Below are 13,462 nucleotides of genomic sequence, written 5' to 3'. Positions count from 1 at the left end.
CAATGTTATTGTCTGAGTTATCAAGTGGAGAGCTGACACCCATAGTATATTTGGAAGGAGACTTGGTTAAGAATAGAGCAAAAGTACTAGGAAAATTGAGAAAATTCACAATTTTCTCCCTCCACAAGATGCAAACCTTCTACGTATTGAATCAATCTTTTCCTTTTATCTCTTTAATCAATGCATTTCCTTTATCTGCAGGGAGGATGATTATATCTCTGTTGTTTTTTAAACTTTTAATAGCTTTGCGTTCAGTTGAAGTAATGTTGTCTGCAGGTGGTTTTGCGTTATTGATAATAAAGATTGATTCAATACGTAGAAGGTTTGCATCTTGTGGAGGGAGAAAATTGTGAATTTTCTCAAGCAGCCAGAATACAATATAATAACAAAGTAAATCTTATAAGAAAATTTGAAACGTTAAAGAGATTACAAAATAATAGGAACTCAAAACCACACATCAATATTGACAAAGTCGTTATCAACAAATCCTCCTATATACTTTCAGATGTAGAACAAAGCATCCTTAATAAAGGTCTAAACTTCATTCCTTCACCAAAATTAATACCAAAGGAAACACTACTTACAAAAATAGAAAGAGCTGCCTCTTTTCTCCCTCCACAAGATTCAAACCCTCTACGTATTGAATCAATCTTTATTATCAATAACACAAAACCACCTGCAGACAACATTACTTCAACTGAACGCAAAGCTATTAAAAGTTTAAAAAACAACAGAGATATAATCATCCTCCCTGCAGATAAAGGAAATGCAACAGTCATCATGAACTCCGAAGATTACAAGAATAAAATGATTGATTTACTACATAATGATACCTACTCAATACTTGAGAGAGATCCAACTCGTGAACTACAAAATCGTACAAACAACTTATTAAAAACAACAACTGAATTATCCCGAAACGTCCGTTTATCTCTTCGCTCTCTCCATCCGTTAATTCCTCGCATATATGGTGTTCCTAAAATCCATAAAGAGAACACCCCATTACGCCCAATTGTAGAAGGTATCGATTCTCCTACATACAATCTTTCAAAATACCTTGCCAAATACCTCAAAAGTTTTTCAGGGAAATCACCTTCCTTTATCAAGAACACTACAGAATTTGTTACATACATCAAGGATATTACAGTTGATGAAAATGACATCATGGCTAGCTTGGACATAACTTCTTTGTTCACTAATGTCCCAACAGATGAAGTCCTAACATTACTCAAGGACAAGTTATCCAAAAAAATGTTAGCCTTGCTTACACATTGCATCAGGTCCGGTTACTTCAAATTTCAAGATAATATTTACAAACAAAATCATGGACTGGCTATGGGTAATCCTTTATCTCCTGTTCTTGCAAATATTTACTTAGAAGATTTTGAAACCAAGGCTATCTCTTCCTTTATTTTAACACCTAAAGTTTGGAAACGTTATGTGGATGATGTCTTCATTGTTTGGAGCCATGGACATGAATCCCTTATGGTTTTCCTCGAACATCTCAATAGCCGACATCAAAGTATTAAGTTAACTGCTGAGCTTGAAACGGATAATTCCTTGCCTTTTCTTGATGTCAAACTGACTCGCTCTTCTGCTGATAAACTAAAAATATCGATATATAGAAAACCCACACATACCAACAGATATCTGCACAGTCAATCTCATCATTTCCCTCCTCATAAGCTTGGAATAATTTCCACCTTGGGACATAGAGCTCGTTCTCTTCTTGATGATCCAAATGAACTGCTTACAGAAATAAACCATCTGAAAACTTCTTTCGAAGTTAATGGATATTCCAAGAAAATCATTAACAAATTCCTTCTTAATCCTCCCAGACATCACTCAGAAGAAACAAATAGATTCAAAAGCAATATATCTATTCCTTACATAAGTACTGTTTCACATAAATTAGCAAAAGTTCTAAAAAAAATACAATATCAGAACCTTGTTCACTCCACTTCCAAAGATCCGTTCCTTAATTAGCCACCCAAAACCTTGTCATCATCAACTCAAATACCCTGGCGTATATAAAATATTATGTGACTGCGATATTCCTTATTTCGGGCAGACAGACAAATCTGTCGAAATGCGTATGGAAGAACACATGAGAGACATTACTTACAAGAGACAGCGAGCAAGTGCATTATCAAGTCATATCCTCTTCTCGGCTAATCCCAATGATAATAACCAAAGTCACAAAGTCTGCTGGGAAAAATCTACAAACATCTTCCGTTGCAGTGACGAAATAGAGAGAAAAATTGTGGAATCGAGAGAAATCATCTTCAATCCTGTTCATCTAAATAACAACTTAAGCTACAATATCAGATAGTCATTCAAGCCCGGATAGTCATTCAGCTGTAATCATGTACTGGCGTTCACGTGATGCAGCAAGCATGCACTCTCCCAACAATGCAACAAATGAAAGAACAGCTTCAAATACAACTACAACGTTTTAATGCTAATTACAGGGTGTTCGGGATAAATTTGACAGTTTCGTAAGGAAAAAGAAAATCTTCTTTGTATCTATTAAATTTAATGAATTGACAAAAAAACATTACAGGCAGAGTTAATTACAATACTATCAACAAGATTTACTCAAAATAACCACCATTAGCATCGATCACAGCTTCAATTCTGCTTCGGAACCTCGAACAAGCTGATGCTACAGTCTCCCTGGGAAGGGCCGCAAAAACTGTTTTAATTTTATCCATTAACTGGGCTTTTGTATTACTGGAAGTGCGATTGGTGTCTTTTTCAACTGCGCCCCATACAAAATAATCCATGGGATTAAGGTCTGGGGAGTTTGGAGGCCAAACATTTGGACTGGTGAAGTCGTAGAAATTTTCAGACAACCATTTTTGACTTTTCCCAGAGGTGTGGCAAGGGGCCGAATCCTGCTGCCATACATACGGCCTACCATTGGCTACCCTTGTTATCCAGGGCTTGACTACAGTTAGCAACTCCACGAACAAAGCCCGAATTCCAATGCCAGGGTTCTTCAACACCTGTTCCTGCAGATTTGCGAGGAATTCTGCTGTACGAACGCAATCAGATCGTCTGCTAGGGATCTTTCTTCTTGCTACATCCTCGTAGTCACCATTGCAAGTCTTTAGTTCATGCCTGATTGTTTTTACTGTATTCAGGGAGCATTGGGCAGCAGTCGTAATATCCTTATTTTGATGGCGGGCACGAATCATCATGATACAAGTTATTCTCTTCCATGATTCAGGTGGGTTCCAGCTATCCATCCTTTCTGACATCTTGTATATGAATGAAGAAGGGTCCAAACTTTTAAATGAAGAGAAGTGTGTGTTAATACATGTAACTTATGGAAAAATATAATTAATTATAAATATGTCAAATTTATCCCGAACACCCTGTATGTATAAAGACTGTCTATGATGTTCATAGTCTTTTAACCCTCAATGTTTAGTGTATTTTCTTTTATAATGTCACCTGAAGAAGGCTGTTACAGGCCGAAACTAGTAGTGTGTTTATATTAAAACCTTTTTAATTAAATCTCGGTTCTAGTCATTCAATATTTTTTATAAAACAATATATATATATATATATATATATGTTAAAGATACCAAGCAATTTTATAAGCTAGGTTTTTTTTAATCCTTTTTCCCAAGTAAGCAAACAGAGAAGTAGGTCAAGTTTGCGGCTGCACGTAGTACAACAGTAGGCAACTCGTGGTAAAGGTGGAGCAAGTTCTGATCACTTTTCTTAAAATTTTCCCCGAATGCAAAGCACATTTCCTTGCGGAAATGTATGATGCTATGCATTAAGGTGATGGTCACTACCCATACTGGTTTCGACCTACATTGAAGTCTCGTCAGTGGGAGCCAGACCTAAAAAATGCCAAGGGTGAAGTAATACCGAGCTTATAAATATATTACCTAAACAAGTTGCTAAAAGGTGCTTTGACCTGATTAAATAAAAATCTCAGGATAAGAGTAATATGTAGAAAGTTTTTTACCTTGGGTATATATTATGTTAAAGAAACCAAGCAATTTTACAAGCTAGGTTTTTTAATCCTTTTTCCCAAGTAAGCAAACAGACAAGTAAGTCAAGTTTGCAGCTGCACGTAGTGCAACACTAAGCAACTCATGGAAAAGGTGGAGCAAGTTCTGATCACTTTCCTTAGAATTTTCCCCAAATGCAAAGCACATTTCCTTGCAGAAATGTATGATGCTATGCATTAAGGTAATGGTCACTACCCATACCGGTTTCAACCTTTATTGAGGTCTCGTCAGTGGGAGCCAGACCTAAAAAATGCCAAAGGTGAAGTAATACAGAGTTTATAAATATATTACCTAAGTGTTGCACTACGTGCAGCCACAAACTTGACTTACTTGTCTGTTTGCTTACTTGGGAAAAAGGATTAAAAAATCTAGCTTATAAAATTGCTTGGTATCTTTAACATAATATATATACCCAAGGTAAAAAACTTTCTACATATTACTCTCATCCTGAGATTTTTATTTTATTATTTTTTATTTATTTTTTAATTTTTTTTTAATGAGGTCAAAGCACCTTATGGCAACTTGTTTATGTAATGCTTGAGAAAAAGGAGTAGCTATAGTATTAAACACTAAATACGAGAGCATATAAACCAATTATTGTTAAATAGATTAATTACAATAAATAATTAATCACTGCAATAATTCTTAATTAAAATCACTTGCACTTGATTCAGATTCAAGTACAGATTGACAACTTTTAACAACTTTTATGAGCGGAAAATCACAAAAAGTCAAATTAATAAAATTATATTATTTTGCTGTGCTCTACCAAAAGATCACCGTGAGCATCAAGATAAATTCAACATGACACAGCAGTTCCAACAGGAATTTAATGATAAAACACATTTTGAACATTTTTACAATTAATCACCAAGTCTGAAAAAGTAGAGAGAGAGAGAGAAACAAAACTAATCAATAAAGTGGCTTGTAGCTCTTTTTTTAAGTAAGAAAAGTAAGATCATTAGCTACATTTGTTATTATACAATGCCTCCAAATAGTAAAGATTTATCATGGGAGGGCATTCTATACATATGCATTCTATTATATACAATCCACCATCCACACTACTTAATCTTACATCTACACAGTATACCATCTACTGCTTAATAATAGTATTTTTGTCTGAAAGCAGTTGCTTCCCTAGCTGATTTGCCTATATGCAGAATGAAAAACCCTGTTACTGTCATAATAGATTGGCTAACATATCTTCGTGTGAAAAAGCTCAATTGGTGACACAGGTATAAAAATTTTGGTGCCTAGAGAGAAAACTCCACCAACCTTCACAAAATACAGGCAATTAGCTTATCTTGCAGGAGGGTGGCAGTTGTTTGCTTGAGAAGCCCTTGTAAAATTTCTTTGTATTAAAAATAGGAGTTGAATCTTGAAGAGTCAAAATATCATTTCTTCTGTTATTTGCATTTTGTTATCCAACATGGTGCAAAAAATAATAATTAATTAATATTCCCTCAAGCATTCCCCCAGTGTTTGATGTTTGGTTGACATGTCAATGGACATTGTTGTTTTCATTCAATCTGTAAAGCAGAAGAATATAAATTAGTCAATCTCCACAATATAGTTCCAATAATCCAATAGTTTATAACCTAAATAAATTTTAAATAAGCACTAACAATTAACTAGTTCTAAAACCTGTATTTAAAATAGTTAAAACAAAACTGCTTAAAAGTAAATTAAAATTACTCACAGGAAAAACACTTAAACAGCCCAAGTTAAGAAGAAAATGTCTAAATGGCCAATGACGATATATGTAGACACCTTCCTCAAGGAATATCGCAATCATAGCAACCGTTACCAGACCACCAAGTATTACAAGACCAACACTTAGTTCTCCAAGAGCTAAAGAGTATGAATAATTTGTTAGTGTTACCATGCCATTAAAAGTATCATATTATACATGTCATAACATGTATAATGTGGAATCATAGATAGTTCAATCTAAGGAACATCATATTTAATTTTCAGAAAATAAGTTTTCTATAATAAAAATTCCAGTATATATATATTAAATGAAAAATCTGTCTTGCTAAACAAGGCAAATTTAAAACTTAAAATGAATTGCTCAGCAAACAAAATGGATTTATAAAAATAAGTTTATTCAAGTATAATTTTAAGATTTTATTAGCCTTCACTATATACAATATCAAAAAGTTTTCAAAACAGATCATCCTATATGAAACCATTTTATATAACATATTCATCATCTCCATAGTGCAGTTGGAAGAATGTTGACACATGTTCTCTTTGAATGGGCAAGACTTGGTTTGATTCTAATTATCGTGTGAGAAATTATGTAGACCTTTTCAAACAATGGTGAGTTAGTCTGATACAAAGGCAGCAGTGTTTTTTTTTTCCCACTTTTGCAAAAATATGCAATTAGATGGTGTAGTGCAAACAGTGGATTATATAATATAGAATAGCCTCCCATGATGAGTCTTGAGAATCCAAGGAGATGTCATGTACTAATAGCAATAAAAATTTCAAAATGCAAACTATTATATGACAGTTTAAAAAAAGTGCAATAAATTTCAAAAAACTACTAGACAAAGAACTAAAAAAAAATATCGGTTTTCTTGTTTATACAAGAAAACCCAATGCCAATAAGTCTTATGCTTATGCATAAGACTTATTATCATTTGTTGTTGCCTATCTTCAATCAAAATAGCCAATATATATATATATATTTTTCCATTTCTCTATTAATATGACGCTTTTCTTGGAAGTGATCATGGATTGCACTGAATGAACATTCATGTATTACATAATGTGAACTTTATTGTTTTTAACAGTTCTAACAATCTATTCATTCAATTTTGTAAGAACACACAATGTTTACGAACTTATCTTTTTCATGTCATCTAATAATTTCACTTCAAGTCTCCATATTTATAATGCTCTTCTTATTATTGTGAATACATGTATTTATTCTCATCACTTTTAAATACATTTCTCAGACATATTTAGGTTCATATGTTGTTTACTATAAATACCTACCTAGGTTCACTAACAAGACAACTTGTCAAAGGCCTAAACAAACAAAATGATGATGACCTCATCAGCTGTGTCAGCTTACTAGGAAAGCCATCTATTATATTAAAATAGAGGATATTATTGATCCAGTCATATTTTATTGCAAAATATAGAAACAAACCTTAAAATGTTTCTATAATTTTCCCAAAGCCCATATGCTCATACAATAAAAAGTGAACATACAAAGCTCTGGGTATAGCTTGTGTCTTAAGTAATGCAAACCAAGGCAACTTCAATGATAACAGTTATAATCTCAAAAGATCTCTGGTAAATTTTTGAAACTTTAAGAGTCTTTTATATTGGATTATAAAATATGAATGGACCCATAATATCCTTCATTTCAATATCTTACCTATGACAATTTTTTTTTGTTTTTTTTTTCATGTTGGGCCCCATACACTGGAGGTTGGTTGGTCAACCTATAGTACATTAGCACTGTGTATGGGTAGTGGGTTGGGAAAGGAGGAATTTGTTTACATTTGATTTGAATGACTTTAAATTGTATTCCTTGGGAAACACAGCAGGTGGAAGACTGTTCCACAGTGCAGCAGTTGCAGGGATGAAGAGGAAAAGAAATTTATTCTGTTTGTTTGTTGCACATGTTCCAATTTGTTGCACATGTTCATTGGAACATGTGCAGCAGCTGCACGTGTTCCAATGAGTTTAGTACTGAGCAGAGGAATTATTGATGTTATTTCGGATGAGCATTTCCCAAGGAAATATTTGTAGAATATACATACTGGAGACCATGCGTCTGTGTGAAAGTGGGGAGTTGCTAAGGGATGGATCGTTAATAAGTCTAATTGCTCTCCTCTGTATTGAGTCGAGCATTTTGAGAGAGCTTTTGGGGGCCCCATATGTGGCAGCAGTATTCAATAGTCGGGCAGATTTGCGACTTGTATAATGTTAATAGCTGTTTGGGGGTGAAGTAGCGTCTTGAGCAAAAGAGAACTCCTATTTTTTTTTTTAGGCTGAGGATGCAATGTTTGCGATATGTTTGTGCCAGGAGAGGTTTGATGTGAGGGTGATTCCAAGGAGCGAGATCTCAAACTGTCTGGAAATTTGGGTACCATCAAAAAGGATACTGGGAAAAAATAGTTCTTTTTTATGCGAAATAGTACAGAACTGGGTTTTATTGGCGTTGAAATTTATGAGATTATCCAAACCCCATTGTAGGATGGCTTTGAGATCGGAGTTGAGGGTGGTAGTGGTTGATGTTCTGTAAGTTGAAGTGAGTTGTGTAGAGTAAGGCTTATCAAATGCAAGCAAGGAGTGTGGTGTGCTGTCATCTGCAAAACTGTGTAATGGGTTGGAGGTCAATTGCAGTAGGTCATTGATATATAGCAGGAAGAGGGTTGGGTGAAAGAACAGAACCTTGTGAGACCCCAGCATTAATTGGGTGTTGAGAGGATAGGGAGTCATCCACCATCACACACAGGGTGCGTCCAGACAGAAAACTGGCAATCCACCTACAGAAGTCCTGGGCCAGGCCGAATGATGGTAGTTTGCCTAGTAGGCCTTTGTGCCAGACCCGGTCAAAGGATTTGGAGATATCTAGTGCAACCACTTGAGATTCGCCAAACCTCTCCATTGCATTTGTCCAGAGATGGATGACGTATGTGAGTAGATCGCCTGTTGATCGGCAGTGGCTGAATCCATACTGGCAGTCATTTATTTGGTGAGTGTCTTCAAGATAGTGAAGGAGCTGGGAATTGATGATTTTTTCCATTACCTTTGACAGGGTGAGTGAGCGAGATAGGGCAGTAATTGGATGGCAGTGACTTGTCATCCTTCTTGGGAATGGGCTGAATATAGGCCAATTTCCAGTTTGTGGGATAGATTTCAGTGGAGTAGGAGATATATATATAGGTGACATAGGATAGGGGTCAGTTCTGGAGTACAAACTTTCAGAACAATTGGGGGAATTCCATCAGGGTCAGGAGACTTTTGTGTGTCTAATTTGGACAGTATTTTTCTGATCTCATCCTGGCAAAAGGACATAGGGGCATTGTATGTTGGTGTCTAGAATGGTTGGGGGACATTTACCGTCATCAGTTATGCATGCATTTGAAGCAAAGTATGAGACCAGAAGGTTGGCTTTTTCTGTGGGTGATGATACAGTAGAGCCATCCTGGTGTGATAGGGGTGGGAATAGTGTTGGACAGGTCACGGCAAGAGACCAAAAGGCTCAGCTGCCTTTTGCACAGGCTGCTAGTTTCCTGCTTTTGGCTCTTTTGAACTGTGTTTTGGAAGCCTTGATTGTTTTTTTGCATCTATTACAGGCTTCGGTGTAAGCTTTGAAGGAGGATGGGGTTCTTCATTTCAGCCAGTTGTGGTATATCTGGTGTTTCATCTCTACAGCCTTGGCACATCTTTTGGAGAACCAGGGTTTCATTAGGGAATGAAAGTTCAGAGTGCTGTGCAGAATGTATGTATTCATACCGGTGAGGATTACTTTGGTAATAAGCTCAGTGCATATGTTTGGGTTGGAAGGCTGGAAGCAATAGTCCAACCATGGGAATGCAGCAAAGAAGTTGCAGAGGTTGTCCCATTTGGCACTGTTATAGTGCCAAACTACTCTTGTATGGGAGTGTCTGTGTAAACATTGTTGCATGGGGGAGGAGATGGGCACTAAATTGTGGTCAGAATTGCCCAAGGGGCTCACTACTTTCACTGTGTATTTGGAGGGGTCATTGGTGAGGAAAAAATCTAGGGTGTTTGGGGAGTGGTTTGGGTTATCTGGTATTCTGGTTGGCATCTGGACAAGTTGTGTAAGGTCGTTGGTGATGGCAAATGTTTTGACATCTCTGCCTGCAAGATCTGTACAACTGGAGGAGGAAAGCTAGCTAGTGTTATGGATGTTAAAATCTCCTAGGAGACTGATTTCGCTGTTGGGAAAGTGGGATTGGAGAAAGTCAATTTTTAGGGAGAGGAAATTAAAGAGCTCAGGGTGGTTGGTTGTGTTGGGGGAGCGATAGAGACAGCAGAAAAGTGATGCTGGGAAGATTTGTGTTTCTGCCAGGAAGAGTAGGTGGAGTTTGGTAGACTGTAAGTGGTAGTAGACACCATTGAGGTTGGAGTTTAGGCCACGGATGTTGGTGAAGTGGATGTGTAGGGTTTTGTGAGCCGTATGTTGGACCGCATGGGTCTTGCATATTTCCTATGCAGTGCCTGGTTGGTCTACATGGTGGCTGCTAATGGTATCACTTGGTTTTTTCACCAGTTTATATTGTCTGTATTCGATGGTCCAATTGTCACCATTTTGACGCTTTTCTTCAAGTTATCTTCAAAGCTGGCATCTTTGTTCCCTTTGTGCAAATGATAGGTCTATTGTGCATGTATGCGTGATTGGGGACAGGTATCTTTGAACTTGTTGTTGATCGCTGTTATTATTTTTGATGTGCTTGTCAGTGTGTCGCAAGTCACTTTTACTAGGCACGGAAATTTAGTACCATCCTTCCTTTTATTTATAGGCCTGAAACGATAGCACCTGATGATATTCTTAGGATCGATGTTGCATTCTTCAGCTAGTTTGTTGATGTCCTCTTGTAATGTTTTCTGTTTTTGTCAGGAAATTCAAAATGATGGCGTTGAGTTTTTTGTGTTTAACCTCCATCAAGTTGTTTACCATTGATGCGATTAGATTGCGAAGTTCTTTCGCTGGTGGAGCTTGCGTTGCGCTGGTTTTCAATTTGTTCTAGCTTAGCTTCGACTGCACGTATTTTGGAGGTAAAAGTTTCATTTAAAGCATTGATGTGCTGTTCGAGGCTTTCGACACGTTTACCTATGTTCAGAAGTTGTTTTGCCAAAGGGAGGCACAGCGAACAGAAGAACGGCTGGTTAAGTTCGATAAGAAGCTTTTGCACTGCTTCGTCTATTTTCGCACAGGAAGTGTGCAGCCAGTGGTAACAGAACTCGCAGAATATGCCCTTTTTTCTGTCTGTGACTAGTTTTGCAGCTGCAGCACGTAATAGGTATGTCGGTGGCAGTTGACAGTACTGTGCTGACGAGACACGCGGTGCTCGTTCGCCATTGGCTTTTGATGCCGCCATCTTTGCTGCGTACGATAGGCATCGTGAGCACTTACACGTGGCTGATTTAAAATTGGAAGGATAGCTGATTTAATATACTATAAGTACTTACAGGTTGTACTTCCTGAAGTATTCCGCTGCTCGGCACCCACTGTTTGGTTTCTGTTTGATGGTTAATTTTAATGGAAAAACACTTGCAATAACTGTAAATTGAGGAGCATAAGTTTGAAGTAGTTTATTCACCGATGCCGCCTGTTGAAGCCTTTCAACTTTATATTTTAGTCAACTGCTACTTTGTAAACACAATAGATGACTAAAATATAAAGCTGAAAGGCTTCAACAGGCGGCATCGGTGGCAGGACCAGTGGCAGACTGGCCAGGGTGTCAGCTAGCCCAATGGCAAGTGGGCCCCTGATGAAGTGGTCTCCCTTAAACATTAGACTGTTAGAAAGGTCATTAACATTTTTAACAATATGTTAAAAATGTTAATGACCTTTTCATAACTTGAAAACATAATAGAAGTTCCAATATTATTACTGTATGCAACTAAAATTTACATTGTATCACTATTTTAATAAAAAAAGTTTTAATAAAGTCATTTTTTGAGGATACTTAACATTTAAGAATATAATAAATAAATCTGATTTGGTCTATGTGAGACCAACGTATACATTATATAGGCTCAGATCTTTAATATTGTGACTGTGCAATGAAGCTTAGCTGGGAATCCCAGTCTGGGATCATGACATGCAGCCAGTGTCAACTTTGTATCAAGCTATTGCATATATTACAAAGACAGCAAATATTTTTCATTGCATCACTAGATGATTGTGCAAATCTGTCAATAATTGCTTCTGCATCCAATTCATCTAACAATTCCTTTTCAATGGATATCAACATGTATGATTCCAAGTTCTCCTCACACAGTGAATTTCTTAGCCTTGCCTTTATGATCTTTAGCTTTGAAAATGTCCTCTCACATTGGACTTGATTGCGAGGGTCTGGAACGCGATTTCCCACTGTCTTAGAGCTTCGGGCAAAGGAGATTCAGCGTACGGAGTACATGCAGATTTATCTGATCGGCAATGCATCAGGTCCGGCTCAGATGCTCCCTCCGTAGTTAATCGCTTCTGGTAAACGTCATTTTTGATCTGGATGATTTGCCATGGATTGACCTCCACCTTGTTACCTCCTTTCGACTTCTCTCTGTTCTAGCCAAAATTGTCGACCCCTTCCTGGTTGAAGATCCATGCCTTATATTCAGTCTTTTCTGAAACCTTGGGTTAAGGATTGAAATCCCCGTACTTTCCCGTGCAAACTCTGGATGTAGGTTTGGGAACCCCAGATATTTCCTCGTGACTCTCTTGATCTAAAATTTCAGCCGATTTTTCTTTTCTCCCCTTTTGTATGTCTTTAATCCGTTTTACAGGACTGCAAAACTATGTTTGAGCCATAGTTCCGCAGTCTGGAACTATGTTTTCCGCCACTTTTTCCATTGACCTTGAGGGTTATCTAAACTGAATGTCTAAACAAAGGGACTCTCTTGCACTTTAATCAGAGCACTAACATTTTTCCGATGGCAAAGGCATTGCCCTTGGCTTTATCACTTTGACATTCTTTGTTTATGCGAGCAAGCAAGCCAATTCCCTTTGGGCTTTATACATAGGCTTTTAGTATTCTATTCACAATAACAAAGTTTATGTTTACAAGCTTTCAGATGTGACATCTGTAAAAGTCGATGCAATAAAAAATATAAAAATTTATGCTGCATCAAATTTTACACCTTGCTATTAATCGAACCCATGGCCAAAACTATATCTTTCTCATAATTTAATGTCCCTAAGCGTCGCTGAAAAAATTCAATTGGCTTATTTTTCATATCACAATGTTTAGTTTCTAAATGTCGGAGTTTTGCAGGTTTCATGCACTCGTTCGACAGCACTTCATAACACAAAACACACTGAGGTTTCTGTTCACTTTCATCTCCACACCAAGTAAACCCGAATTCCAAATATGAACTGTTATATTTCCTACTGTAGTTTTTCTTTGAACTGCTTGTTTCTTCTTCAATAGTATCAGATTTACTAGATGTTACAACACTTGTATCACAATTAGGGTTAGCATCACCTGTTTCATTTGCCCTTCTTTTCAAAGTCCTAGTTCTAAGCCACTTTTCCATTATTAAAAAACGTTTCCGAAAAATATATAAATATATAATACTGGAGTTAACTCAGGACACACTTTGTCCAAGTATCACTTAAGACTTCTCAAGATATACTGAGCCTTGGTTGAAGGAGGGAAACCTTCAATAATAAAAATCAATAAACAACGAGCCATTGGTTGAAATGCGGATAA

The 13,462-nt window shown here is 36.9% G+C and overlaps 1 protein-coding gene across 1 annotated transcript in view; it reads right to left on the bottom strand.

Annotated features, from left to right (window-relative positions):
• LOC150098002 (organic solute transporter subunit alpha) overlaps window positions 1–13,462 on the bottom strand; it is a 190,179-nt gene that overhangs the window by 148,948 nt on the left and 27,769 nt on the right. The window contains exon 3 of the mRNA XM_090405982.1: window positions 5,734–5,885. Within this exon, the coding sequence (XP_090262108.1) occupies window positions 5,734–5,885 (152 nt within the window). The remainder of the gene's footprint in view (window positions 1–5,733; window positions 5,886–13,462) is intronic.

The sequence above is a fragment of the Typopeltis vanoorti genome, chromosome 16 (assembly GCF_054136105.1).
Source record: "Typopeltis vanoorti isolate ZY-2024b chromosome 16, IOZ_Tvanoo_1.0, whole genome shotgun sequence".
In the NCBI taxonomy this organism is placed as follows: domain Eukaryota; kingdom Metazoa; phylum Arthropoda; class Arachnida; order Uropygi; family Thelyphonidae; genus Typopeltis; species Typopeltis vanoorti.
This window is presented reverse-complemented; position numbering and strand designations above follow the sequence as displayed.